Below are 26,868 nucleotides of genomic sequence, written 5' to 3' on the forward strand. Positions count from 1 at the left end.
TTCTCCTGCACACTGTACCTACAGAAGCACAGAGTCACTGCCCTTGGTGGCTCACTCGCCATTGGTACAGGCCTCCGCGACCGATGAGCCCGATCCAGTTCATATCGGGAGGGGTCCTCCCCCTCCCTCAGCATTGCGGCAAAATACTCAATCGGCCTCGGTCCTTCAACTCCTTCAGGCAGCCCCACAATCCTCAAATTCTGTCGCCTGGATCTGTTTTCCAGGTCTTCCATTTTTCCTCGCAGATCCTTGTTAATGTCCTTCCACATCTCCTTCCCCATCCAGGCAAGTCGATCACCATGCTGCAATAACGTCTCCTCCACTTCCGTCAGCACCTCCCCTTGCTCTCGCACCTCCGCCACTGCGCTCGCCACCTCCGTCCTCACCGGGGAAATCGCCTCCTCCACCAGCGCACTCAAAACCTCCCTCATCTCCTTCCTCATTGTCTCCATGTATTTTGTAAACTGCCTTTCGAATTCCGCAGCCATCACCTTAGTTATTTCTTCAGACGTAAGCAATGTGGCCACCCCGCGGTGACCTTTCCACTCCCCGACGGACCTTCAGCTGTTTTCTTTACGGACGATTTTTTGCTCACCCTCGACATTTTTCTTCACTGTGCCTTTACTGTTTCTTCCTGCTTTTGCCGCCTCCGTGGACCCTGGGACCGGCCTTAAAGCCCCGAAAATGCCGTTCCCGAACGGGAGCCCTCCATTGTGCGACCGCCTCCCGCCCGCCGTCCAGATCAGAATGTTTTAATGACAGAACCAAGGGAAGCAGTGTGTCAAAGGACAACATGGAACAGATGACCCGAGTGGGTGGGGTGGGGATGTGTGGGTGGGGAGATACAATGGAGAGGGCAAAAAGGATTGATGGAAGAAATTAAAATAAATTGATAGAAATAAAAATGGGGTGAAGGTGGAGGAGAGCGTTCACAAATTGAAGTTATTGAACTCCATGTTAAGTCCGGAAGGCTGTAACGTGTCTAAGCGGAAGATGAGGTGCTGTTCCTCCAGTTTGCGCTGGGCTTCACTGGAACATTGCAGCAGGCCAAGGACGGACAAGTGGACGTGAGAGCAGGACGGTGAGTTGGAACGGTCTGCTGAGATTGTCCAGTATTTTCTGTTTCTGCTTCAGATTCCAACATCCGCAGTCATTTGCTTTTAAAATCAATACCAGCTGTTAGACCAGTCATAGCATCAAATCTCTATTATATCCTATTTTACGCAGTTGATTGTCAGATATTCTGTCTATTATATACAAATATTGTACGGTATCCTGGTTATACCAGATATCATATTGTTATTACATATGCCAAGCTTTTACACCAGTTCTACTGAATGCAACTTCATTGTACTAATTATTAGGCGTGATAGTTAGTAAACCATATACCAGTCATTGTGTACGACTTACATGTGTATCAGTTATTCTATTGAGGCTGCTGTTTTTCCCCCAGGTGGACGATAGCTACCTGTTCCAGTGTAACACCTGCATGAAAGCTTTTCGTATCAGGACTGCACTGGAGTTTCACAACTGCCGAACAGGTAAAAGAGGTAAATTTGCTATTGGTGGAAGTGGATGGCCCTGTAAGGGACTGTTGTTTGGGTACACCAGTTGTATGCAAGCTTTGGCCAGCGTTACCCCATCCTGTCCCAGACATGTCCCCACACCACCTGGTGTACGCCAAACGTTTGATAATAACGAACCGCTGGTTGCTTTCGAGCAAAGGAATTGAGTGGATTTGATTGTTTAGTGGCTTTGTCACTGGACTGGTAATGATGGGCCTGCAGGCGATGCATTTGACGTATCACCAGGGTGTCCAGCTCGCTGATGCTTCATGTTACTCATGACGCATCGTATTTGCAAACAACCAGTGCAGGAACAAGAAACAACTTGAAGGATATAAAAAGAAGCAACCGAGACATGGGGGAACACTTTTTTTATTACGCGGCACGCGGTTAGGATCCGGAATGCAGCCTGAGGGTGTTGCGGAGGCAGGTTCAATCAAAGGAGAATTTGAACAGGAAACAATAACAGGGCTACGGGTAAAAGGGAGGGGAGAGGCACGCGGCGAATTGGTCTTACGGAGGGCCAGCAGAGACATGACATCCAAATGGCACGTTCCTGTGAAGTAACCCTTCTATAATTGTATGCCACCTTGGTCATCTTCCTTTTTGTCAGTGTGCTGAATTTGTGCAGGCTGCTTCCCAATGTCTTGACCAAGTGGCCATTTTAATGGAACTTTAACCATGACAGTACATTAGCTAATGATTGACAAGAGCATCATTGATAATCTGATCCTTAGAATTATAGAATTTACAGTGCAGAAGGAGGCCATTCGGTCCATCGAGTCTGCACCGGCTCTTGGAAAGAGCGCCCTACCCAAGGTCCACACCTCCACCCTATCCCCATAACCCAGTAACCCCACCCAACACTAAGTGCAATTTTGGACACTATGGGCAATTTAGCATGGCCACTCCACCTAACCCGCACATCTTTGGACTGTGGGAGGAAACCGGAGCACCCGGAGGAAACCCACGCACACACGGGGAGAACGTGCAGACTCCGCACAGACAGTGACCCAAGCCGGGTATCGAACCTGGGACCCTGGAGCTGTGAAGCAATTGTGCTAACCACTATGCTACCGTGCTGCCCTTCCTACAATCAGGAGCTGGAATGTTAATGGTTCTTTAGCATTTTTGTTCCTCTTCCATTCCTCCAGAATTTCACATTCTCGGCAGGGGTTATAATAATAATAATAATAATAATCTTTATTAGTGTCACAAGTAGGCTTACATTAACACTGCAATGCAGTTACTGTGAAAAGTCCCTAGTCGCCACATTCCTGCGCCTGTGTGGGTACACTGAGGGAGAATTCAGATTGTCCAAATTACCTAACAGCACGTCTTTCGGGACTTGTGGGAGGAAACCGGAGCCCCCAGAGGAAACCCACGCAGACACAGGGAGAACCTGCAGACTCCGTACAGACAGTGACCCAAGCGGGAATCGAACCTGGGACCCTGGCTCTGTGAAGCAACCGTGCTAACCACTGTGCTACCTTGCTGCCCATAGGTAAAGTTGCTATAGTGCCAGATGACCATAGGCTGCATTCGCCTTTGAGAGGGGAAGCTGACTGGAGGTGATTTAACCCAAGCATCACCACACCTCAGGCAAGGGGCAAGATTGAGTCGGCGGGGCCTTCTTTCGGGACTTGTGGGAGGAAACCGGAGCGCAGACACGGGGAGAACGTGCAGGCTCCGCACAGACAGTGGCCCAAGCCGGGCATCGAACCCGGGTCCCTAGCGTTGCAAAGAAACATGCTAACCACTGTACGACCGTGAGGCCCCCCACCCCCCCACCCCAATTCACAATTATGTTGTCTGTCAGAAAAATTCTTCACCTGCAAGTATTTATCCAATTCCCTTTTGAAGTTTAGCATTGAATCTGCTTCAACGCAGCACCTTCCAGATCGTCATCACTCCCTCCGTCAGAAAAGCTTCTCCTCATCTGTCTGGTTCTTTTGATATTTATTTTTACTCTGTAATCAGAAAAAAATGGATGTAAGATAATTGGCAAAAGAGTTGGACGGAAGTTCTTTATCCAGTGTGTGATGCAGAAGTAGATTTAATAGTGGCTTTCAAAAGAGAGTTGGATAAATATTTGAAGGGGAGAAAGCTGTAGAACAATACAGAAAGAGTAAGGTAAGCGGGACTGATTGGACATCTCTGGTAAAGAGCCAGCACAGGCACTATGAGCCGAATGACCTCCCTTTGGATTGCACGACTCCCGGTCGTGAACACCCCTGCCCGTACTGCAGCCCCTCTTGCAGCTAATCTATTTTCTCCTCTTGCGTCTTTGTGTGTGCTTTTATTTATTTAGACGACAAAACATTCCAGTGTGACATGTGCTTCAGGTTCTTCTCAACCAACAGTAACCTCTCGAAGCACAAGAAGAAACATGGAGATAAGAAGTTCTCCTGTGAAACCTGCGGAAAGATGTTCTACCGGAAAGACGTCATGCTGGACCATCAGAGGCGTCACACGGAAGGTAAGCTGTGGCATGTGAAAGGTCCGAGCTGTTTTCCTATAGTCAGGGCAGTTGTGTTGCTCTGTGGCGAGTGTATGGGCTTTTACACCACACCAGACCACCTGTTGTCACAAACAGTCGCACACGTTGTAGAAACATGGGTTACTTACTTTTGTGGTTTTAGTAAGTGGATCGATTCTGAGCATCCTCTGTGTTTTTGTTGAATAAATTAGAGTACCCAATTATTTATTTATTTTCCAATTAAGGTGGCCAACCCACCTAAACTGCACATCTTTGGGTTGTGGGGGCGAAACCCACGCAGACACTGGGAGAATGTGCAAACTCCACACGGACAGTGACCCAGGGCCGGGATCGAACCCGGGTCCTCAGTGCCACAGGCAGCAATGTTAACTACTGTGCCGCCCGCACATCCTCTTTTTCTAATTTGTGTTGGGAATGTACAGGACTCTGAACACAGGCCCAGGAATAGACCATTCTACCCCTACAGGCTGCTCCCTTTTTAAAAAAATATATTTTATTCAAAATTTTTGGCCAACCATAACAGTACATTGTGATCTTTCACACAGTAATATAACAATATAAATAACAATGGCCAGTTTTTTAAACAAGAAATAAATAATATATAAACAGGCTGCTCCCTTTTAAGACGGAGATGAGGAGATCATTGTTCTCTCAGAAGGTTGTTAGTCTGCAGCATTCTCTGACGAGAGCAGTGGAGTCTGGGACATTGCATATACTCGAGGCAGAGTTAGATAGATTTCTATAGACACTGGAGTGGTGCGTTATGGGGACAGACAGGAAAGTGGAGTTGAGACCACAATCGGATCGACCATGGTCTCATTGAATGGCAGAGCAAGCTCGAGGGGCTGAATGGCCTACTCCTACTCCTAAATCCCATGTCCTTTGATGCCCTCAGCCAACAAACATCCGTCATCTTGTTCTTGAAAGCTCCAATTTTTCCACCGTCCACAGGAAAAAGGTTACAGCTTTCTCCTCGGAGAAAGTACCTCCTGATTTCACTACGGAACAGCTTAGCTCTAATCTTGCGTGCCCCTTCAGTCTGGATTGCCCGACAAGGGGAAATAGCTTCTCTGCGTTGACCCCATCAAATCTCCTTCTTACTTCAACCTCTGTGGTTCATTGATATGAACATGAAGTTCTTTGTTTCAGAATGCCATGTGTATCTGAAGCGTGAATGGAAATTGGTTTGGGGAATTAGGAGAATTGGATCCGGGTTTTCCATGAGCTATTTGACCATGTGCCTCATTCACACTGTAATTCTGCTGAAATTATTCCCTTTGTTAGAACTGCAGGTTGGCCTTTGTCCATAGTGTGTACCTGGCCCTCGTAAAAAGGGGTACTTGGCACCTGATTTATTTTAGGTTTGATACTAGCCCTAAATTTGCATGATCGCGCTACGGATTGACGGACGAGTGGGACTAATGCCCGTTCAGTTTGTTACATTTGATGGTTATCATCCTGTTGGTATTGTCCTAAACACTTTGGTTTTCATTGTTACATCTGACATGCCTAGTGGGAAGGCACTTTTATTTTTAAATTAACCTTTTCAAATTTTTTTTAAATAGGGGGCAAACGTGCAAAAAAAGATGAAAGTGAGACCAATGGAATGGTGAAGTACAAAAAGGAACCATCAGGGTGCCCTGTCTGTGGAAAGGTACGCACGATGATGGACACTTTACAATGTGTATAAGACATGTTGGAGGCCAACATAAAGAACAAAGAACAATACAGCACAGGAAATAGGCCCTATGGCCCTCTAAGCCTGTATCGGTCATACCAGCCTTGGCCAAAACCCTCAGCACTTCCTAGTGCCCTATCTCTCTATACCATATTCCTCTATATCCATCCTATCCATGTATTTGTCAAGATGCCTTTTGAACGTTGTTAATGTATCTGCTTCCACAACCTCCCCTGGCAACACGTTCCAGGTACTCACCACCCTCTGTGTAAAAGACCTGCCTCACACATCTCCTTTGTCCAATGGACCTTAAACCTATGCCTCCTAGTGACAAATCCCTCCACCCTGGGAAAGAGTGTCTGACCACCCACTTATCCATGCCCCTCATAATCTTGTAGACATCTATCAGGTCACCCCTCAACTACCGTTCTAATGAAAACAGTAAAAAGAAAAAAAATTGTCTGCTGCTCATGAATTGGGTGATGTTGCGTAATGCTCACCGCTCAGCTCTCCGTTCTCCCTCCCCAGACTCTCCTTCCCCTGTGGCTATGGGGATGGTGTCACACTGACACCGCCTCAAATTCCGTTCCCTCACTGGCGATCGATCCCTCTCCATGGCAACTCTCTGAGGTTCAGCAGACTATTCGCAACCCTGATGTCATATTTGACATGAGCCTTCAGCTACCTATCTGCACAGTCACTAAGATCAGCACCTGATGTCATCCCTGCCTCAACTCTTCTACCTCTGAAACCCTCATCCATGCCTTTCTTACCTCCAGACTTGATCATTATAACAATCTCCCACATTTGAATCATGGAATCACTACAGTGCAGAAGGAGGCTGTTCGGCCCATCGCCGCTGCACCGACCCTCTGAAAGAGCACCCCACCCAGGCACACTCCCCCATCCCGTACCCTAACCCTTTGGACACTAACGGGCAATTTAGCATGTCCAATCCACCAACCTGCACATCTTTGGACTGTGGGAGGAAACCGGAGCACCCGGAGCAAACCCACGCAGACATGGGGAGAAGGTGCAGACTCCGCACAGACAGTCACCCGAGGCCGGAATCGAACCTGGGACCCTGGAGCTATGAGGTAGCAGTGCTAACCACTGTGTCGCCGTGCCACCCTTCTATCCTTTGTAAACATCAAACGTTCCCTGCTGTGCATGTCCTAACCTGCACTAAATCCTGCTCACCCATCACCCCTGTGTCCGCAGACCTAGACTGAGTAGATCACATGGGATTAGAGGTAATTTATTCGCTTATTTTATATGCTTCTGCAGAGCGCCGTGGGATGTTTTATTACATTAAAGATACTCTGTAAATCTAAGTTGTTGTCGATTCACGTCCAGCAACCAATCCGATAAGACTGGAATTTTCCATTTCGTATATGGGCAGAAAATTATTTCAAGTTTGGAAGAAAGTATTTATTTCATGTGATGCCCGTTCACCTAAATAACCTGCTTTCTATTTTACATTTTGTTGGCAGGTGTTCTCCTGTCGAAGCAACATGAATAAACACTTGCTGACACACGGGGACAAGAAGTACACCTGTGAGATCTGTGGGCGCAAATTCTACCGTGTAGATGTCCTGAGAGATCACACTCACGTCCATTTTAAGGTATATACTTTTGAAGACTAGAAATAAGAGGTACTCCATTGTATTAATCCAAAAATTGCATTGGAAAGAGCTGGCCTCTTCAGGCCACTGCCTGTGTGCCTGGGGTTTTATTAGGGGATTACAGTTAAATTGAATCCTGTGCGGCAGTCACGTTCAGTTTTCCTCTCCTCTGTTCTCCTCCTCCTGAGGATGAAGTGCAGATCGTTTAACACCCCGAAACCCAGCCCAAATGGCTGCTTTCCCACGTGTCAGCTTAGTTACTGAGCCTTGGCAGGTGATCCAGCCTTGAGGAGGTGTGGGTGCTAAACACCATCCTGCCTTCATCAACACCCCTGCAGGGACAATTCAGAATGTCCAATTCACCACAAGTCTTTCGGGACTTGTGAGAGGAAACCGGAGCGCCCGGAGGAAACCTACGCAGACACAGCGGGAACGTGCAGACTCCGCACAGACAGTGACCCAAGCCGGGAATCGAACCCGGGACCCTGGCACTGTGAAGCAACAGTGCTAACCACTGTGCTACCGTGCCACCCATATGCCTTCAGCTGCCGAGGTCCTAAGCTCTGGAATTCCCTCCCGGACATTCTTCATGTCTCCTCTTCCCTCTGCTTTAAGATGGTCCCGAAATCCAACTGCATTGATCAAGCTGTCCTGACACCTCCATATGTGACTTGGTATCTAATTTTGAATGGTAATCACGCCTTTAAAACACTGTGGGATGTTTTACTGTGTTAAAGATGATGTGTTATGTATGTAAATGCTAGTTATTGTTCTATGCCACGGCTAAAGTCAGTTGCAAGTTACAGACATTTTTTTTTTTAAATTTAGAATACCCAATTCATTTTCCCCCCAATTATCGGGCAATTTAGCGTGGCCAATCCACCTACCCTGCACATCTTTTTGGTTGTGGGGTAAACCCACGCAAATACAGGGAGAATGTGCAAACTCTGCACGGGCAGTGACCCAGCGCCGGGATCGAACCTGGGACCTTGGTGCCATGAGGCCACAGTGCTAACCACTGCATCACCATGCTGCCCTGTAACAGACATTCATGACTCCTGTATTAACATAAATAAAAGCAAAATACTGCGGATGCTGGAAATCTGGAATGTATTTCCTGTGGTTGGTTGGATTTCATGGTAAATTAGTTCATCGTTTTTTATCCTCTTTGGATACCTTCCACTGTTAAGTGTGAATAACAATGGGGAGGATTCTCCGTTCTCCGACTCCGAAATCGCATTCGGCGATTGGCCGGAGAATCCACTTTGGTGCCGAAATGGGGGGCGGCGCCGCTTTTGCGATGCTCCTCCCCCTCCAAAACGGCGTACTCTGGGAGTACGTCACACGCCCTCGGGACGGCCTCTGGGCGTCACCTGAGGCCCTCCCCGATGCTCCTCCCCCAATGGACCGATGTCCCGACGGCGTTGATGCGTGTGCTATTTTGTTTCAGGAACTCGGAGTGGCGGCTGCGGACTGAGTCCAGCGCCGCCACAGTCATGGGGGGGGGGGGGAGCCGATCCGCGGGCAGGGGGGGCTTTGGCGGGGACTGGGAGCACTGGTGGAGGGTGGTACGGGGTTGGTGAGCATGGCCAAAGGGGGTCACTATTTGGCAGGCCAGGTCCGCGCAGCGCGGCCGCTGCAGGCCGCCACCGTGCGCACGCGCGGCCACGGACCCGGCAGTTCTCCGGCCCTATCCGCAGCTAGAGCCGTACGCTGCGTGCCTGCTAGCCTCCCACCAGATGGAGGATCGGTGTCTTTTGCGCCGTTTTTACGGTCGTAATAATCCACCGTTGCCACCCCGGAGTCAGCACTTAGTCTCAAAATCAGAGAATCCAGCCCAATATTTTAATATAGATTTCAGATGTTTTTGTAGCAGAAGTAAAGTATTTTACAAAGGTATCGCCAGGTGCTACAAGATTGCCAGGTTCTGTCGGCCTGTCACCTCAGGGTGCGAGAACCACACAGTACCCAGAGTGACCCTCTAACTTGCTAGAGGATAGGCTCCCCGTGTGACGTGCTCTTTTCTCTTATGTGCAGGACATTCCGTTGATGAATGAGCAGCAACGGGAGCAATTCATCAGCAAACTTGGGATCATGGTGGAGGAAACAGAAGAAATGTCAGATGGAGCAAACGAACCCATCCCACATAAATACAGCTGTAAGAAATGCCAGGTGTGTCTTTCTTTCTGTTATTGCGAATCCTCATTGAAGGTCATTTAAGACGCCCCTTTAAACTTGCCTCCCTGCCTGCCCTGTTAATCTCCTAATGTGTCCTGTGAAATTCTACTTTGTAATCCCTCTCACGAAACATCTTGTGACGTTTTATCATGTTGAAGTTGCTAAGAAGTTTATTTTTAATGATCCTTGGCCAGACCTCCAAGTGGTTGGTAGGATCTAGTTGGGGATTAATAACATTTTGTTTTAAGACATTTGAGATTTAAGACATTTTCTCAGCGAGGAGTCCATGGGTTTTGAGCAAACAAAAATAAACTTTACTGTGAAAGGTCAGAAAGATAAAGCAATTTACAATAACTATCTTAATCTCTAACATTCACCGTAAGCACGAGGTGCATGTGAATTAATAAACCAACTGTAGTCAGACACACCACATTGCACAATAAGCGGCAGATGCGACCAAGACCGAGTCCGTGGATTTCTTAACAACCCACCCAGAATCAGTAACCCTGAGTCAACCAGTCTCACTGACGCTCTGTTTCTCACACAAGGGTTTCAATCTTCACCTTTGACGATCTTGCCTTGGAATTCTCTCCAAAGGCCACTCCAACTTGGACAGCTACAACAATGGCCCGCCTCGCAGACTCCCGAGATTCTGTTCCCCTGGATTTCCAAGTCTACACTCTAGCACCAACTCACAAGCCAATTTCAACTCTCGTTATCCTTAACTTAACTTGTTTCTGTCCCCCGTCTCTGTCCCTTACCTGGAACTTATTTTTTGGACCTCTCTCCGTCCCTTCTCTCTGTCCCCGTCCTGAGGTGCTAGTCTTTCATGGCTCCGCCTTGACCTGGGTTTATAGACTTTTATGCACAAGCTCACTGGACCTAAGCAAAAATTAAAATAGTGGTCTGTGCATGTGCAGCCCATTCCTGGTCTGCGCGTGTGCAGTCCACTCCTGGTCTGCGCGTGTGCAGTCCACTCCTGGCCTGCGCATGTGCAGCCCACTCCTGGTCTGCGCACGTGCAGTTCACTCCTGGTCTGCGCATGTGCAGTTCACTCCTGGTCTGCGCACGTGCAGTTCACTCCTGGTCTGCACACGTGCAGTTCATTCCTGGTCTGCGCACGTGCAGCCTACTCCTAGTCTGGGCACGTGCATCCCACTCCTAGTCTGCGCATGTACAAAAGCTCCAAGGCCCATCAGTTCCTGACCTCCACACTCCCCCATAAAGTAAGTTTGGGTTTTGTAGCAGAATTTCTCTGCAAATTGCTATTTTCTCTCCTCTTTGGAGAGTAAAAATAGAGGCGACTGCACACACCGCTCTGTCACCAGAGCCGGCATACACACACCTATACATGTACTATATTCTGATATACTGCTTATCTGATTAAACCTCAGATGACCATATAGGAATCCTGATATAATAATCGGACCAGGATGTCACTAAACGCTGATCCATTTTGTTCCTGTTACAGGCCACGTTTGCTAAGGGGAGTCAGTATTTGAAACATTTGATGGAGATTCACAAGGAGAAGGGCTATGGTTGTACAATCTGCAATCGTCGCTTTGCACTGAAGGCTACCTATCACGCTCACATGGTCATTCACAGGGAGGAGCTGCCAGACTCTGACCCCAACGTGCAAAAGTGAGTGAGTGTGTGTGTGTGTGTGTGTGTGTGTGTGTGTGTGTGTGTACACATACATTCGTACATGTGTCAGCTGGGGAAATCTATCGTTATACTCGAGGGTCTCCAACGAAAGTGCCACACTAGCCATTTGGGTAGGATCTTGTACAGAATTAACACTCTCTCCCGGCAGAGGGACTTTCCAAGTCTTGGGTCCAGATAACTGACCTGCTGTTTGGCATCAAGACAAGGCTCAGAGGGACCAGGAGTGCTCCGGGAGTAGAAGTAGTTCAAACTGTACAGCGTGTCACCACTTCTGAGCTTCTTGTCTAACTGAGACTACTCTGCTAGATAAGGCTTTAACTTGCACAGGTATCTGAACTCGAATGCCAAGGGTTCCATTTACCATCATCCAGTGATCACTAGACCTCCCCTTCTCTCCCTGTTGCACCAAGTTGCTCGCTGAGTCATTAACAATACCGTATTGGTCAATGGTACATCCATTGATAGATGGAAATTGTTCAGAGGCCCAATACCAGAAATTTGGATGTGTGTGGAACTGTGGAGGACAGGATTGGATTTGCTTTGTGATTCCCGCCCTGACGAAGGACTCTATTGTCAGGCACTTTTAGGGTTCTCACGATCCAGTGGGATCTCGCAAGGCGTCGCGATCTGGATCTCGCCATCACTAGGCGTGATCCAGATGAGCATATTTCAATGACCCATTCGTTCGCTGGATTCTCCCGGTGGGGGGGTGGGGGGCCCTGAAGGGAGGGGGAAGCGGGGAAGATTGAGGCAATCTTCCAAATTGTCGCCTCGATCTGTGAGGCGTCAATGTGCTGGCGAGCTTCAGCTGCCGGGAAACACCCCGCCAAATGGGCCCGCAATCGGGCATCGAATTTTTTGGGTTGAATCGCGCCAGTAGTAACTACTGGGGCAAGGCCCTGTAACGTGATCATGGAACCATGTGGGAGGTAATGGAAGAAAATACCACAGGGCAGAGAGAACCAACGCATTGAATTGTGCTCTCTTTGAATCAGCTTCACTTGCAGCTCCAGGTAAGGAGTATCCCAATCTGGACATATTACAAAGAAGAAAATGCCAAGAGACACGCTAACTGGACAAGCTCTGCAGAAAAGGGGCCTTGTAGATTTTAAACTTAAAGAATAGTGCGTTTAAAAAGCACAATGGCAGGATGCCTTAGAGTATTTTTGAAGTGTAGTCAGTGTTGGAACTGTAGCTGCCGATTTGAGCACAGCAAGATTCCACAAACAGCAATGTGTTAATGACCAGATAGTTTATCATTGAGCTGCTGGATGCTCTTACATACCTCGGGCGGGATTTACCAGCTGTTCACACCGGCGGGAAATTCCGCTCCCGCGCCGCCGCACGGGTTTCCTGGCGACGAGGGGTGCTTTACGGCGGGACTGGTAGATCCTGCTGGCGGGCCGTCTCCCTGCCGAAGCACACACGGCGGGGTGGTCGGTAAATCCCGCCCTTGGAGTGGGGAATGGGCTTGAGCTGTAGCACTCCCCGAACTGAAACCTGTGATTTATGCTGAGGTCTTAATTCTCAGTCTAGCTACTGCCGGGCATAGACTGAAAATGCTTAATGTGAGGTTACGGAAAACTGCCATGCTGCGGCATTTTGTTTTTAGTGGACCTATATAAAGCATTGTAGCCCAGGTCCATGAGATGGGAGATTGGTCAAATTCCTGATGCTCATGTTTCCTCACTGAAATGTGCAGGTCTTTGCTCTGCTACAATCTCGGTCATCAGCCCTACCCTACCTTCAAAGTGCCTTAATAGCTGACAGTCACTGTCTGGACACACATGGCCATTTGGCTAGGTGCAAGAGGATGACTGACGGTCATAGAAATGTATCTCATCAAGTACTGTCGTCAGAATCAGAGGCGAATAGACATCGAAATTAGAGTGTTTACAACTCAGAAACAGCCTATACGGCCCAGCCGGTCCAGGATGGTGATAATGCCCCAGACAAGCCTCACCCTTCATCTAATCCCATCAACGTAACCTTCTAATCTATTCTTTCTCCTGTGTTCATCATGTGTTCATCTAGCTTCCCCTTAAATGCATCTCAATTATTCATTTCTATTTATGGTAACCAGTTCCATATTCCAACCACTCTCTGGGTAAAGAAGTTTCTACTGAATTCCCTATTGAATTTACTAGTGATTATTTTACATGTGTGGGCACTCGTTCTGGCCTCTCATGCAAGGGAAAACCATCTTCTCCAATCCAATGTATCGCACTGGTTCATGATCTGAAAGACCGCTATCAGATCACTCTTGGCCTTCCCTAGTAAAAAGAGTGCTGGCATCTTCACTCTATCCTGATGGTTCTAACCTCTCAGTTCTGTTATACCAGTTTTGTGAGGGCCACGAAGAATCCAGCACGAGTTTTAAGGATACAAAGTAATAACATTTATTTACAATAACTTTATATATATATATATATATATAATATAACAGCAGCAGCAACAGCAACTTCCCTTGCTGCACACTCCTTCCTGCTGGTTCCAAACTGGCCAGCTTTATTTATACTTGGAGTTTACTAATGGTTTCTCCACCCCCCTCATTGGGGAAGCTCATACTCCCACAGGATTGTGGGATTGTCATTAGTCCCCAACCAATGGTAAGCAGGCAGGTTATAACAACCAGTTAATCGCTTTTGCACCTTCTCCAGTGCCTCTGTATAGGCTAGGATTCTCCGTTGCGAATCCGCCTCACTACCCCTGCTTCGCGTGGATGGAGAATTTGGCCCTCAGCCAAATCTCCCTCCCCCTGCAGCTTGATTGGAGTGAAAGGACGGAGAATCCTGCCCACGACCTTCTTATTGGTGAGAGTGTTTTCTCGTTGTTACGATTTCCAAAGGTCGAATCTCATCCCTCGTGGGTCTGTAACGTGCAGGGTTCGTTCCCGACTGGCCCACGCGCTCTCTGCTGAATTGTGTGGTTACAATTTCTGTTCCAGGTACATCCATCCCTGTGATATCTGTGGAAGGATCTTTAACAGTACGGGGAACTTGGAACGTCACAAAATAATCCACACAGGTAAGCTATGGCATTGTCTAAATGACCTGAGCTCTTCCTGTTCCAACGAACCCGCTGTCCCCCAGCTGAGAAAATGGAAAACACAATCAGGATTAGACTTTCGATTAATTTCCCTTAATCTGGATTCCTCTTTCGTAAGATTCTATGTTTTGAGGAGGGAGAGTGCGTGAAATTGTTTGAGAGATCTTGAAATTGGGCGGGATTTTCTGCCCCCCCCCACCCCGCGACGTGTTTCCCAGCGGTGGAGGCAGCTCATCATTGGCCATCGGCAGGATCTTACGGTCCTGCAGATGTCTGTCTAGGACGTTTTGTGTGACTTGCAAAAGGGGGAGGGGGTCGCCTTCAGCAGGACCCGAAATTTTAGCCAGCGGGAATAATCGGAAAATCCCATCCAATGACTGGGGAAAGCGGTTTGCTTTTATTCTAATCCGCTTGGGATATGGAATTATTGGCATAACCCTGACTTACCGTTCCCGTTGTTGCTGCTCACGGGCACTTAGGTTGCAATTTACAGGATGCGGTCTTCGACAACAGGTAGAGTTTCCCAAGCCAGCAGATTCCCGTACAAGGGGATGACTGAACAAGTTTTTAGTCTTGTTCATGTGAGGAAGCATCAAACGAAAGGCGGAGTGGGCTTGCCTGTCCGATCATTGTTTCCCGATTGTCGACCGTTTTAAGGGTAGTAGTGGCAATGGCTGGTCCACATTACCAAATGCAGTCAGAATACGGGCAGAGCAACAGAGATTTAATTAGATACTCCTTCCTTCTGAAAATCCCCAGCTTACTTTGAGTTAGATGATGTGAGGTTGCTTTGGAGGTGCCCAAAACGCTTACCGCCATCCAGGGCAAAGCGTGATTGATCCCAAAGTTAGTCCCAAATTTGTTCATATTATGGTATAGTCCATAACTAACTGTGACAGGAAAGGCCCATTTCCATCAATACAGCTGGCCTCAAACTATCCCTTGGACTTTGTTACGTCAACGGTCAATCCAACTCTGGCAGTAAATTGACTCCAGTCACCGTGTGTTGGCGAGCGTTGGAAAGTGGCTTTCTTCTCTTGTGTTTCCTTCCCTGGTCGTACTTTTTTTTATCATATTCCTCGCTGTTTAGGAGTGAAGAGCCACACCTGCGAACAGTGTGGGAAGTCTTTTGCCCGGCGGGATATGCTAAAGGAACATATGAGGGTGCATGACAATGTCCGGGACTATCTGTGTGCAGAATGCGGGAAAGGTGAGAGGACCCCCCCCCACACCCCTTAACCCCGCCCGATACCCGAGGAACTGATGCTTGTAAACCTCAAGCTGCACGGTGGAGTTAAGCAAGGTTTCGGGCAGCCTCCTGCAGGTGTTAGAATGGGGAAGGAGAGTAGAAGCTATTTGCTCAGTGTTAATATCGGAGGTGTAATCGCAGTTGACTCTGTCTTCTAGAAGAAAAGCATTTACATTTTTAAAGCACCTTTCAAGACGTCAGCGCCTCCCAAAGTGCTTTGTGTGCTCAGGTGCGCTGCCTTTCTGTGGCTATCTCTCTCTCTCTCTGTACCGCTTCTTCTCTTGTCCTCTCCTTCTGACCATGCTGTCACCTTGGAGAATTACTAAAAATTGTAACTAATGACTTTTTAAAGGCCGTTAGAGACATCAGGTTAATAACTTTCACAACCGATGCACAATTCCCTTAATGTCAGACTCTCCTCTCCCATCCACTGCCACCCACGTTTACTGTACTCTTCCTCACGTGAATGAAACAGGCGCATTAATACCTTGATAATCCCCTGTCTGATCAGATACACAATTCCGTTCCTTTGTCTACTCATTAAGGTCGGGGAATTCTGATTTTCCATCCTATTCACGGCCTGTTAATTTTGTAATGATGTCCGTCTCTTTGCCGTTCTGTGTCTAGGGATGAAAACCAAGCATGCCCTAAGACATCACATGAAACTCCACAAGGGGATCAAAGAGTATGAGTGCAAGGAATGCCATCGGAAGTTTGCACAGAAGGTCAACATGCTCAAACACTACAAGAGGCACACGGGTAATTACTGACGGAGCATCTAGGCTAAGACCAAAGCCAGTATGACTTCCATCTGTTTCTCCATCAGAGCGCTGTGAATCTCCTGGGTCAGGGAGGCCCACGGACTACCCGAGACTAGGTTTATCAAAGTTTTAATGGTTGACCTGCTCCGTATCTGTGTCATGTGAATAAGGGAGTCTGTTCTAACTAGGAACAGGGTTGGGCCATTCAGCTCCTCAAGTCGTTTCAGCCATTGGGGCTGATCTGTATCTTAAGATCAACACAGGTGGATGGAGTTATGAGCGGGATTCTCCATCCGTCCATGGCAGCGGGATTCTCCAACCCGGCTGCAGGGAATGGGAGATTTGGCCGAATGCCAAATTCTCCCTCCTCGCTCGCAGCAGAGAATTCCAGCCTGTATGTCTTTTTATACTCTTGTCTGACAAAAAGCTCCCGTTCTTAGGTTTACAATTATTAAATGTGCTTATCTTCCTGAGGACACAGTGAGGTACTTTTGAAGTGGAGACAGTAATTGGCCCCCAGTCAACTCTCACTCACCCTATCCACAGGTGGGAGTTGAATATTTCATGATGGACAGCTTCACCATTCCATACCCATGCCTGATGCATCATTAAAAGATGTGCAGATTGGGGATCAGGTGACGTAGAGGATCACCACACTGTTTTTCACTCCAGTAGGAAACATAACAATATCTTTACCATAAAAAATGCCCTGATGTGCTTCATGGGGGCATTGACAAAATAAAATTGGGACAAGTTACCAAAAACTTGGTCAAAGAGCTAGATTTTAAGGAACATCTCGAGGAGGAGAGAGGTTTAGAGATTGAATTCCATTGTTTTGAGTATAGGAATAGGGAAATTTTACAGCAATTGTACAGGGCTTTCGTGAGGCCACGCCTGGAGCATTGTGTGCAGTTTTGGTGTCTTTATCTGATGAAGGAGCTTCTTGCTATGGAGGGAGTGCAGCAAAGGTTTACCAGGCTGATTCCTGGGATGGCGGGACTGTCATATGAAGAGAGACTAAGTCGGTTAGGATTATATTCATTGGAGTTTCGAAGAGTGAGAGGGGATCTCATAGAAACTTACAAAGTTCTAACAGGATGAGACTGGGTAGATTCAGAAAAAATATCCCCGATGGTGGGGGAGTCCAGAACTAGGGGGTCATTGTTTTAGGATAAGGATTTTATGACTGAGGTGAGGAGACATTTCTTCGCCCAGACAATGGTTAATCTGTGGAATTCGCTACCACAGAAAGTAGTTGAGGCCAAAACATTGTGTAATTTCAAGAAGGAATTAGATGGAGGTCTTGGGGCTAAAGGGATCAAGGGATATGGGGGAAGGTGGGATCAGGGTATTGAAGTTGATGATCAGCCATGATCATAATGAATGGCGGAGCAGACTGGATGGGCTGAATGGCCTCCTCCTGCTCCTGTTTTCTATGTATGTTTCTATGGGTGTTTTGTACCTTGGCAGCTGAAGGCATGGCTGCCAATGAGGGAAAATTAGAAATTGTGGCTGCGTAGGAGGCCGGAAATAGAGGAATCTCAGAGTTGTCGGGCTGGAGCAGATTACAAAGTTAGGGAGCGGTCAAGTGATGGAGGGAATTAAAAGCAAGCATGAAGACTGAAGACAATAAGACATTATTGGAATTATAGGGCGGGATGCTCTGTCGACTGACCCCGGAATGGGAAAACTCAATTGGACGGAGAATCGTGCATGGGGCGAGAATCATGGCCGGCGCCGGGCGCCCGACAGAATGCCATGCTCCGGTGCCTCGACAAGGGCATCAATGCATTCTACACCACACACACAGTAAATGTCATTGGCATATCATTAGCAGACCTGACCCGGTATTCTCCAGGTCTCCCGATGCTCCAACTCCGCCAGGAGAAATTACCAACGGCAATTTCACTTGTGGTTTTAAAAATCCGGCAATAGGCTCCCTGGCTGCTGAGAGGGGAGAGAGGGGGGTACGAAAAGTGTCCAACATCGCGATAGTGTGTCGACAGTTGTGCCGCTGACCTGAAAGGGCATGTGGCTGCGCATGCCGCTGACCGCCCACTGTCAACCTAACACCACAGGTGGTGTGGGTGTCTCCCCCAGGCCATCCCTCCTAGGCACCCTCTGGCCCCAGCCAACCCATCAACTGATGGATGTGCTCCAGCACAACCAGTACCATCTTGTTTGCTGGGATGACTTTGTGTGGGCAGTGGAGTGCTAATATGCGGCTGCATCTGGTCAGCCTCTCGAGTGCCAATCCCGACCCGGGAGAGTCTGACAGCGTTTTTCATTGGAATCGCCCGTGTTCCACGTGGCGCACCTAAGCCCGCTAACGGTTCCGGAATCGCTCCGGGACCGTTGTCAATTTCGCTGTCGTAGAAGTCCACCGATTCTGTCCTAGCATCAACACTAGTCTCTGAAACGGAGAATCCTGACCATCGTGTTTTGAAAAGAATCCCTGGTTTCCATGCATGCTACTTGGTGTGACATAACTCTGTGAACGTGTGCCAACAAGACACTGCTTTATTTTTTAACATGTACAATTTTTCAAATATTCTATGCAGGTGTGAAGGACTTCATGTGTGAACTGTGTGGGAAAACATTCAGCGAGAGGAACAGCATGGAGAACCATAAACTCCTTCACACAGGTATGTCTGCCTAATTCAACCAATCGCATTCAAGCAAGTGTGGTGGTGTTGTATCAGTCACTGGGGAAGTTAACGATTTTTAGAGGGCGAAATAACGTTTGAGGGGAAGCTGGTTGATTTTATTGAGAAAGGGGAGGGAAAACGTTGCGTGGACGTGGGGAAAGAGCAGCAGAGCGGGATAATGAGTTGTGCCTAGCAGAGGCGTGATGGGCCGAATGGAGTCGTTCTGAGCTCTAGGATGGTGAGTAAGTGCAGAATAAACGCTAACTAAGAGTGAGTTGTAGACTGGGAATTTCATTTGTGGTACAGATACTGTGGCCGGGATTCTCCGATCCCACACTGGGTCGGAGAATCGCCGGGGGGTGCAAGAATCGCGCCACGCCGCTCCGACGCCGGGCTGCCGATTCTCTGGCGCTAATTTTCCGGCGCTGCAGGGGCCGGTGAAAGCGCCCCCCTAGCAATTCCCCGCGCCTCGACGGGCCAAGTGCCCGCCGAGTTCGGCCGAGTCCTGCCTGCTTGGGTTACGTATGGTCCCACCCAGCGGGACCTCGGAGTTCTGGCTGCGGGGGCCGTCCTGGTGGGGGGGCGGGGGGATCCGACTCTGGGGGGGACTCCACAGTGGCCTGCCCCGCAATCGGAGCCTACCGATCGGTGGGCGGGCTAATTCCGTGGGGGGGCCTATGTTCCTCCGCGCTGGGCCCCTGTAGGACTCCGCCATATCGCCCGGGGGCCGGCGCGGAGACGGGAACCCACGCGCATGCGCGGACTCGCGCCAGTCGTGGCGAACATGCACGGACCCATGCCGGCTGTGACGCTCATGCCCGGACCCCCACAGGTCGTGGCGCGTTGGCTTTCGACTGCCGGAGCAGCGGACACCACTCCAGCACCGTACTTGTCCCCTAGGAAGGAGTGCATGCCTGGGCCTGGAGGCCCGTTGACGCCGGAGTGGCCCACGCTGCTTTTGACGCTGGCGTCAGAACTTGCCCGCGGGATCGGAGAATCCCGGCCCATATATGTGGAATAAGTAAAACTGGGATTGGGTTACAAGCAGGAATCCAATTTGCTCAAGTTGTTTATCTGTAGGATGTATTGTGGACTGACAGGAATGAGTCCAGAAAATTACATTAAAGTAACAGATCATAGATATATTGCTAATCTTATTTGAGGTGTTCCCATCATCAGTTATTCATTAATTAATTATTTTGTCAGCACCAATTTCAATCAGCAGCAATCCCACTTTAAACCCTTTCCGCTTTTGTCTCTCTCTCTTTCCCCACCTTCACTTCCTCAGTTGGAAAGCAGTGGACCTGCAGTGTCTGCGAGAAGAAGTTTGTCACGGAGTACATGCTCTTCAAACACATACAGCTGACCCATAAAAAGGTGGAGGCCCAGAACTGCCACCTGTGCGGCACAAAGGTTTCCACGCGAGCTTCGATGAACAGACACATGAGGCGCAAACACCCTGAGGTGAGAGGTGTTTAGGGGTGGTCTCACTGACTACTGGCTGTGGTGTTGGGACCAGCCCGTTGTTGGAGATTGGGGAGGGGGAGTGGGGGAGAGGAGGTGCAAGCAGGGGGAGGCAGGGAGGGCGTCAACATCCATATTATGGCAGGTTGTAGATTGCACATTGGTATAAGAGACATCAATCCTTTGCCCCCCACTCTGTAAATTTATTACATTATCACTCAGTGAAACATTGTGACCCCGACAGCATAGCCCAGTGACAATCCTGGTGTGCAGTTGTCACAGGGATGAACGAATAGAGCAGATACTGTGCAGAATAGCTGTACATTCAACCATAGCTTGGCTGGATACTAACTGATGCGTTACAGAAGCTTCCAGTGCCCACTATCATTGAGTGCTCATCCCTTGAAATGGTGCAAACGAGCAAGCCTGCTTCATTTTGAAATCCTACAAACTGTGGTGATAGAGATGAAGAGTCAAACGGTGAGATACCACGAGCATTGAGACATTCGAACAGAGAGGTTGAGAGGAATAGATTGATTCATAAGCAGGAGCTCCTGCTGATGATATCATGAATGGAGGCATAGAGCACCAAATCAAAGAAGCTCGATTGACTTATATAAAACACAGGTTTGACCTCAGCTGACCTATTGTGCCCAGTTCTGGGCACCGTATTTTAGAAAGGATATGAAGGTTTGAGAAGTTGGAGGAAAGATGGATGAGAATTTATCCAGAGATGAGGAAGTTCCGTTTTATGCATTGGTTGGAGAATCTGTGCTTGTTTAACCTGCAGAAGAGAAGGTTGAGAAGAGGTTTGATAGAGGTATTCGAAATTATGAGAGGTCTAGACACAATAGAGAAAGTTTTCCTATTTGGGAGGAACCGTTTCCATTGGGTGGAAGAGTCAAACACCAAGGAACAACAATATACGATTAGTTTTTTTTTAATGATTTCATAATAATCTTTATTATTGTCACAAGTAGGCTTACATTAACACTGCAATGAAGTTATTGTGACAATCCCCTAGTCACCACTATCCGGCGCCTGTTCTGATTCACTGAAGGAAAATTCAGAATGTCCAATTCACCTAAAAGCACATCTTTTGGGACTTGTGTGAGGAAACCGGAGCACCCGGAGGAAACCCACGCAGACACGGGGAGAACGTGCAGACTCCGCACAGACAGTGACCCAAGCCGGGAATCGAACCCAGGTTCCTGGCGCTGTGAAGCAACAGTGCTAACCACTGTGCTACCGTGCCGTGAGATGTAGGGGTCATTGGCAAAGCCCGCATCTTGTTGCCCATCCCTAATTGCCCTTAACCTGAACATTTCAGAGGACAGCTAAGAGTACATGGTTGTAGTCTGCAGTCACATGTAGGTCGGACCAGGTAAGGACATCAGTGAACCAGATGGATTTTTATAACCATCAATGATAGTAGCCACTGTCACCATTACTCTTTAAAAAAAATATTTTTATTCAAAATATCCAAGAAAGTCGACGAACGACTGCCACCTCCGGGAGAACCCTAACACTGATCCTCTGAAGGCAAACTTTATTTTCTCAAGGCTGAGAAACCCAGCCATGCCACTAACCCAGGTCTGTACACTCGGGGGCTTCGAGTCCCTCCACAGTAACAGGATCCATCTCCGGGCTGCCAGGGAGGCAAAGGCCAGAACGTCGGCCTCTTTCACTCCCGGGTCTTCCGACACGCCAAAGATCGCTACCTCTGGACTCAGCACCACCTGCGTACCTAGCACCTTGGACATTGCCTTGGCAAACCCCCGCCAGAACTCCTCAAGTTTCAGGCATGCCCAAAACTTATGGACATGGTTTGCTGGTCATGGTAAACAGTACAAATTACAGGGAAGGTGGTCTTCTAATTGGTCGGCTTTGCACTTGTTTTCCTGTTAAGGGTAGCCAGCCACTCTGCAGCCTCGACAGTCTCACTGGGAGAGCTGGGCACGGCCGAGGGAGGTCTGGATCTGCAAGATGTCTCAACATGGAGGTGTCCTCAAAGCTGTGTATTTATATCAACAACTTTGAGAGAGCGATTGTGGGATGGAACCTCAGACCGATAGCCCCTCCCAGCCTGTCACATTCAGGCCCCTAACTCCATTGAGCTGGGGGCCTCTGCACGTGGCTACTCTACCAGCAAGCTCCCCAAATTTCCCCAAATGGGACCTTAATCATCTTAATTGCACGCCCGCCTCTGGGGAGCCAACACACAGCTGGAAGAACTCAGCCCAACAAGTCAGTACGTCAACAAATGCAGAAATCTAACGGTATTATGAACCCAGTTTGAAGATCACTCATCTGACTTTTAACATTTAAAAATGTACAACAATCATATAGTTATAAGTCCCCTTTATCCATGAAAGATCACGGCCAGTTCATGTCTGTGTACTAAAATCATAGAGTGATACAACACAGAAGGCCATTCGGCCCACTGAACCCTGCCCTGCTCTTTGATAAAACCATCAGATTAATCCCACTTTCCCTGTTCCTTCCCCTTCGCCTTGTACGTTATTTTCCTCGTTATCCTCACCAGCCATTCTGCGTTTTTATCCGAGTGGGGTTGCTGCCCGGTACCTATGGGCAAGGTAGCACAGTGGTTAGCACTGTTGGCACACAGCGCCAGGGTCCCAGGTTCGATTCCCGGCTTGGGTCACTGTCTGTGCGGAGTCTGCATGTTCTCCCTGTGTCTGCGTGGGTTTCCTCCGGGTGCTCTGGTTTCCTCCCACAAGTCCCAAAAGACTTGTAGGTAATTTAGCTCGTTAGGCAATTTGGACATTCTGAACCTACCCGAATAGGCGCCGGAGTGTGGCGACTAGGGGATTTTCACCGTAACTTAATTGCAGTGTTAATGTAAGCCTACTTGCAACAATAAAGGTTATTATTATTATCCTAAGGGCAGGAACGTTTAGGAACTGAACCAGCAGAAGGAGATTGCTGTTGGCCTCTTGTCCGGGCTGGATTTGAACCCAAATCACAGCAATGAAAACACAACCACTTCACCACCGTTTTCCCCATCCGCGCTCAAACTGCTTCCTCACAAATGGATTTCACAATTCGACTTTCAATAGAGAACTGGATAAATAGTTGAAAAGGAAAGATTTGCAAGGCCATGTAGAAAGAACTGGGGAGTGGGATTTATCAGATCGTTATTTCAAAGAGCCAGTACAGGCAGAATGGATTGTATGGCCTCCTGTGCTGTAGCCTTCTGCGTGTCGGGGTCATTGATTGTTGCCTGGTATGGATGCGGTAGGTTTGGTACTCCACTGACATATTTTACCCTTTCTTGGTGTAGCAGGACATCAGCTTACATGAGAGCGTGCTCGCAGAAATGGACCAGGTGAAGGGAATGGAACGCGGACTAAGGAAAAAGTGGAAGACTGAAGAAGAGGAGCTGGAGGAAGAGGACGACGATGATGAAGTGGAAGATGATGAATCCGCGACGGCTGCTGAAGAGGCCGCGATGTACACTTACATAGATAAAGAAACTGGTTTCACAGCAACCGTGGATGACGAGACCGATTCCGCTGTACAGAACATGAGTCAGGTCAGTGAGATATCCTGATAGAAACCAGGTTAGAATCCATTTGTGATACTCAGGAAATGCTGAGACGGAGAGACCCCCTCTGTAAACAGGGTCCCTGACGGAGAAACTCTCTCTTTAAACTGGCTCTCTGGTGGAGAGACTCTCTTTTTAAAAAAATTTAGAGTATCCAATTAATTGTTTCCAATTAAGGGGCAATTTAGCGTGGCCAATCCGCCTACCCTGCACATCTTTGGGTTGTGGGGGCGAAACCCACGCAAACACGGGGAGAATGTGCAAACTCCACATGGACAGTGATCCAGAGCCGGGATCGAACCTGGGACCTCGATGCCGTGAGGCTGCAGTGCTAACCACTGTGCCACCGTGCTGCCCAAGACTCTCTCTTTAAACTGGCGGCTGATAAGAACATAAGATCTAGGAACAGGAGTAGGCCATCTGGCCACTCGAGCCTGCTCCGCCATTCAATGAGATCATGGCTGATCTTTTGTGGACTCAGCTCCACTATCCCGCCCGAACATCATAAACTCTTTATTCTTTTAATGATGGAGAGACTCGCTTTTTAAACTGGGACCCTGACAGAGTTCCCCTCTTTAACTGGGACCCTGACAGGGAGACGTTCTTTAAACTGGGTCTCTGACAGAGAGACTCTCTCTTTAAACAGGGTCCCTGACGGAGTGATTCTCTCCTTGCACTGGGTCCCTGATAGGGAGACTTGATAGTTAAATTGGCTACTTGACAAAGAGATTCCGTTGAGTAAAAAAATTAGGCTGATACTCCAGTGCAGTGCTGAGGAAGTACTGTTGGAAGTACTGTATTTCGGGTGAGACCTTTAAGACGCTGTTTGCACAATAGGTTGGACCTAAGTCCTATCACACTATTTTGAATAAGGGCAGTGTTGTATCCCTGGTATCATGGCTAATATTTATCTCCAACATCCTGGAGTTACTATTGACCAGAAATTGAACTGGACTAGCCATATAAATACTGTGGCTACAAGAGCAGGTCAGAGGCTCGGAATCCTGTGGTGACTAATTTACCTCCTGACTCTTCAAAGCCTGTCCACAACCTACAAGGCACAAGTCAGTAGTGTGATGGAATATTCCCCACTTGCCTGGATATGTGCATCTTCAATAACACACAAGAAGCTTAAGAGGACAAAGCAGCGCGCTTGAATGGCATCCCTTCCACAAACATTCACTCCCTCCACCACCGACGCACAGTAGCAGCCGTGTGTACTATCTACAAGATGCACTGCAGGAACTTACCAAACCTCCTTAGACAGCACCTTACAGATCCATGACCACTGCCATCGAGACCAGGGATGGGCTAGTGACTGGGCCGCATCAGTGACCCTACGTCATCTCAGTGGGCCGCATGATTGAAATCGAGCTTGTTCACTAACCATGACCCTATGAATATTAATTTTTAGTGATTTTTAGTTGCTGGTTAAGTATTGGCCAGGCACCAAGGAGAACTCCCTTTCTGTTGCGATCTTTTATATCCATCCATTGCATTTCTTACTGCAGGGACCACACATGGAAAGCTGTTTATTGACTGTAAAACACTTTGAGGATGTTCTGGAGTCATAAAAGGTGTTGTACAAACGCAGGTTTTTTTTCTTTCTGGTGTATAATTTGTTTTGTTTTGCTCCAGGTGGTTGTGACACTTGGAGACTCAAACGCCACCACGGCAACCAGCTCTGCCGGACTCACAAACATTGCGGTCTCGCCCAATATCAGCACAGTGGCCGGCACCCACTTCACCAACCTCCAGCCCATCACGGTGACCAACCTGACGCTGCAGGACCGGCAGATGCAGCTCGACTCCATCCTGACCGTCAGCTTCGACTCCATCAGCGGCTCCACCGTGGTGCACAGCCGGCCGATGGAGATCCAGATCGAGGCGCAGCCGGCATCCACCCCGCAGGCCCACTCCCTCACCCAGTCCATGAACTTGACCACCTTTGTCAACTCCATCGCCCCGGTGGAGAGCCCACTCGGCGAGCAGCAGCACACCATGACCTGGAGGGCCGTGCCGCAAGCTGCAGATGGTTCGCACCACATCCTGCAGGCCCAGACTGCACCGGCAACAGCACCAGCAACACCGCAACAACAGCAGCAGCAGGAGCAAATTCAGGCGCCGCAATCCCAACCGGCCCAGCCACAGATATTCAACTATTGAAGAATCACCTCACACCCCCACCCACAGAAAAGTGAAGAAATGTCCCCCCCCCCCCCCCAATATCAGAAACCCCCAACACAAAGTCAACTGTGACTGACATTCAGCGGCTTGACGCAGGGAAGTGTAAAAGTCTTTTGCACTTTGTCTTTGCTTCAGCGCACTCTGGATTGGAGTCGATCTGCTCCAGACGTTTCCCACTCTGCAGCAACAGAATCCCCTCCACATTCACTCCACCCCACTCTGTAATTTCCCAGCTCGGGAGGCATGTGTGTGTGTGCGTGAACACGGCAGAAACCATGTCTTGAGTGTGATATTTAGCCGTTTAAAGTGAACGTTTTTTTTTATTAAATCCTAAAACAAAACCGACCTGGAGTGTGAAACAAAATGTACCTGTGATTCTGTGACAACCTCATAACGAGGGTTAGGACAAGTCGGAATTGCGAGTGAGTCAGAGCAGCTGCCAGATATCCAGCTCCAAATCATTGCGGCTTTGTTTGCCTTTCCTGCAGTCTGCGGTTTTCTTTCCCTGCTCATTTACACCCTGTCTCTTTCTTATTCTGTAGTCCAGATTTTTAAAGAAAATGGAAATGATGTTTCATTTCCAGGGCAGCACAGTAGCATAGTGGTTAGCACAGTTGCTTCACAGCTCCAGGGTCCTAGGTTCGATTCCCAGCTTGGGTCACTGTCTGTGTGGAGTCTGCACGTTCTCCCCGTGTGCGCGTGGGTTTCCTCCGGGTGCTCCGGTTTCCTCCC

At 48.5% G+C, this 26,868-nt stretch overlaps 1 protein-coding gene across 4 annotated transcripts in view; it reads left to right on the forward strand.

Moving 5' to 3' along the window:
• Positions 1 to 26,477, forward strand: part of prdm15 (PR domain containing 15) — an 83,657-nt gene extending 57,180 nt beyond the window's left edge. For 2 of the 4 annotated variants that reach the window (XM_072513176.1, XM_072513177.1), the window contains exons 13-25: positions 1,454 to 1,541; positions 3,877 to 4,044; positions 5,631 to 5,719; positions 7,237 to 7,368; positions 9,406 to 9,540; positions 11,018 to 11,187; positions 14,159 to 14,238; positions 15,350 to 15,469; positions 16,136 to 16,267; positions 18,831 to 18,914; positions 20,206 to 20,381; positions 23,686 to 23,937; positions 25,588 to 26,477. In XM_072513176.1, the coding sequence (XP_072369277.1) occupies positions 1,454 to 1,541; positions 3,877 to 4,044; positions 5,631 to 5,719; positions 7,237 to 7,368; positions 9,406 to 9,540; positions 11,018 to 11,187; positions 14,159 to 14,238; positions 15,350 to 15,469; positions 16,136 to 16,267; positions 18,831 to 18,914; positions 20,206 to 20,381; positions 23,686 to 23,937; positions 25,588 to 26,115 (2,154 nt within the window). In that variant the 3' untranslated portion in view covers positions 26,116 to 26,477. The remainder of the gene's footprint in view (positions 1 to 1,453; positions 1,542 to 3,876; positions 4,045 to 5,630; positions 5,720 to 7,236; positions 7,369 to 9,405; positions 9,541 to 11,017; positions 11,188 to 14,158; positions 14,239 to 15,349; positions 15,470 to 16,135; positions 16,268 to 18,830; positions 18,915 to 20,205; positions 20,382 to 23,685; positions 23,938 to 25,587) is intronic. The other 2 variants (XM_072513178.1, XM_072513179.1) reach the window with 2 other exon arrangements.
• The last annotated feature ends 391 nt before the right edge of the window (positions 26,478 to 26,868 follow it).

Source organism: Scyliorhinus torazame, chromosome 8, assembly GCF_047496885.1.
Source record: "Scyliorhinus torazame isolate Kashiwa2021f chromosome 8, sScyTor2.1, whole genome shotgun sequence".
Taxonomy (NCBI): Eukaryota; Metazoa; Chordata; class Chondrichthyes; order Carcharhiniformes; family Scyliorhinidae; genus Scyliorhinus; species Scyliorhinus torazame.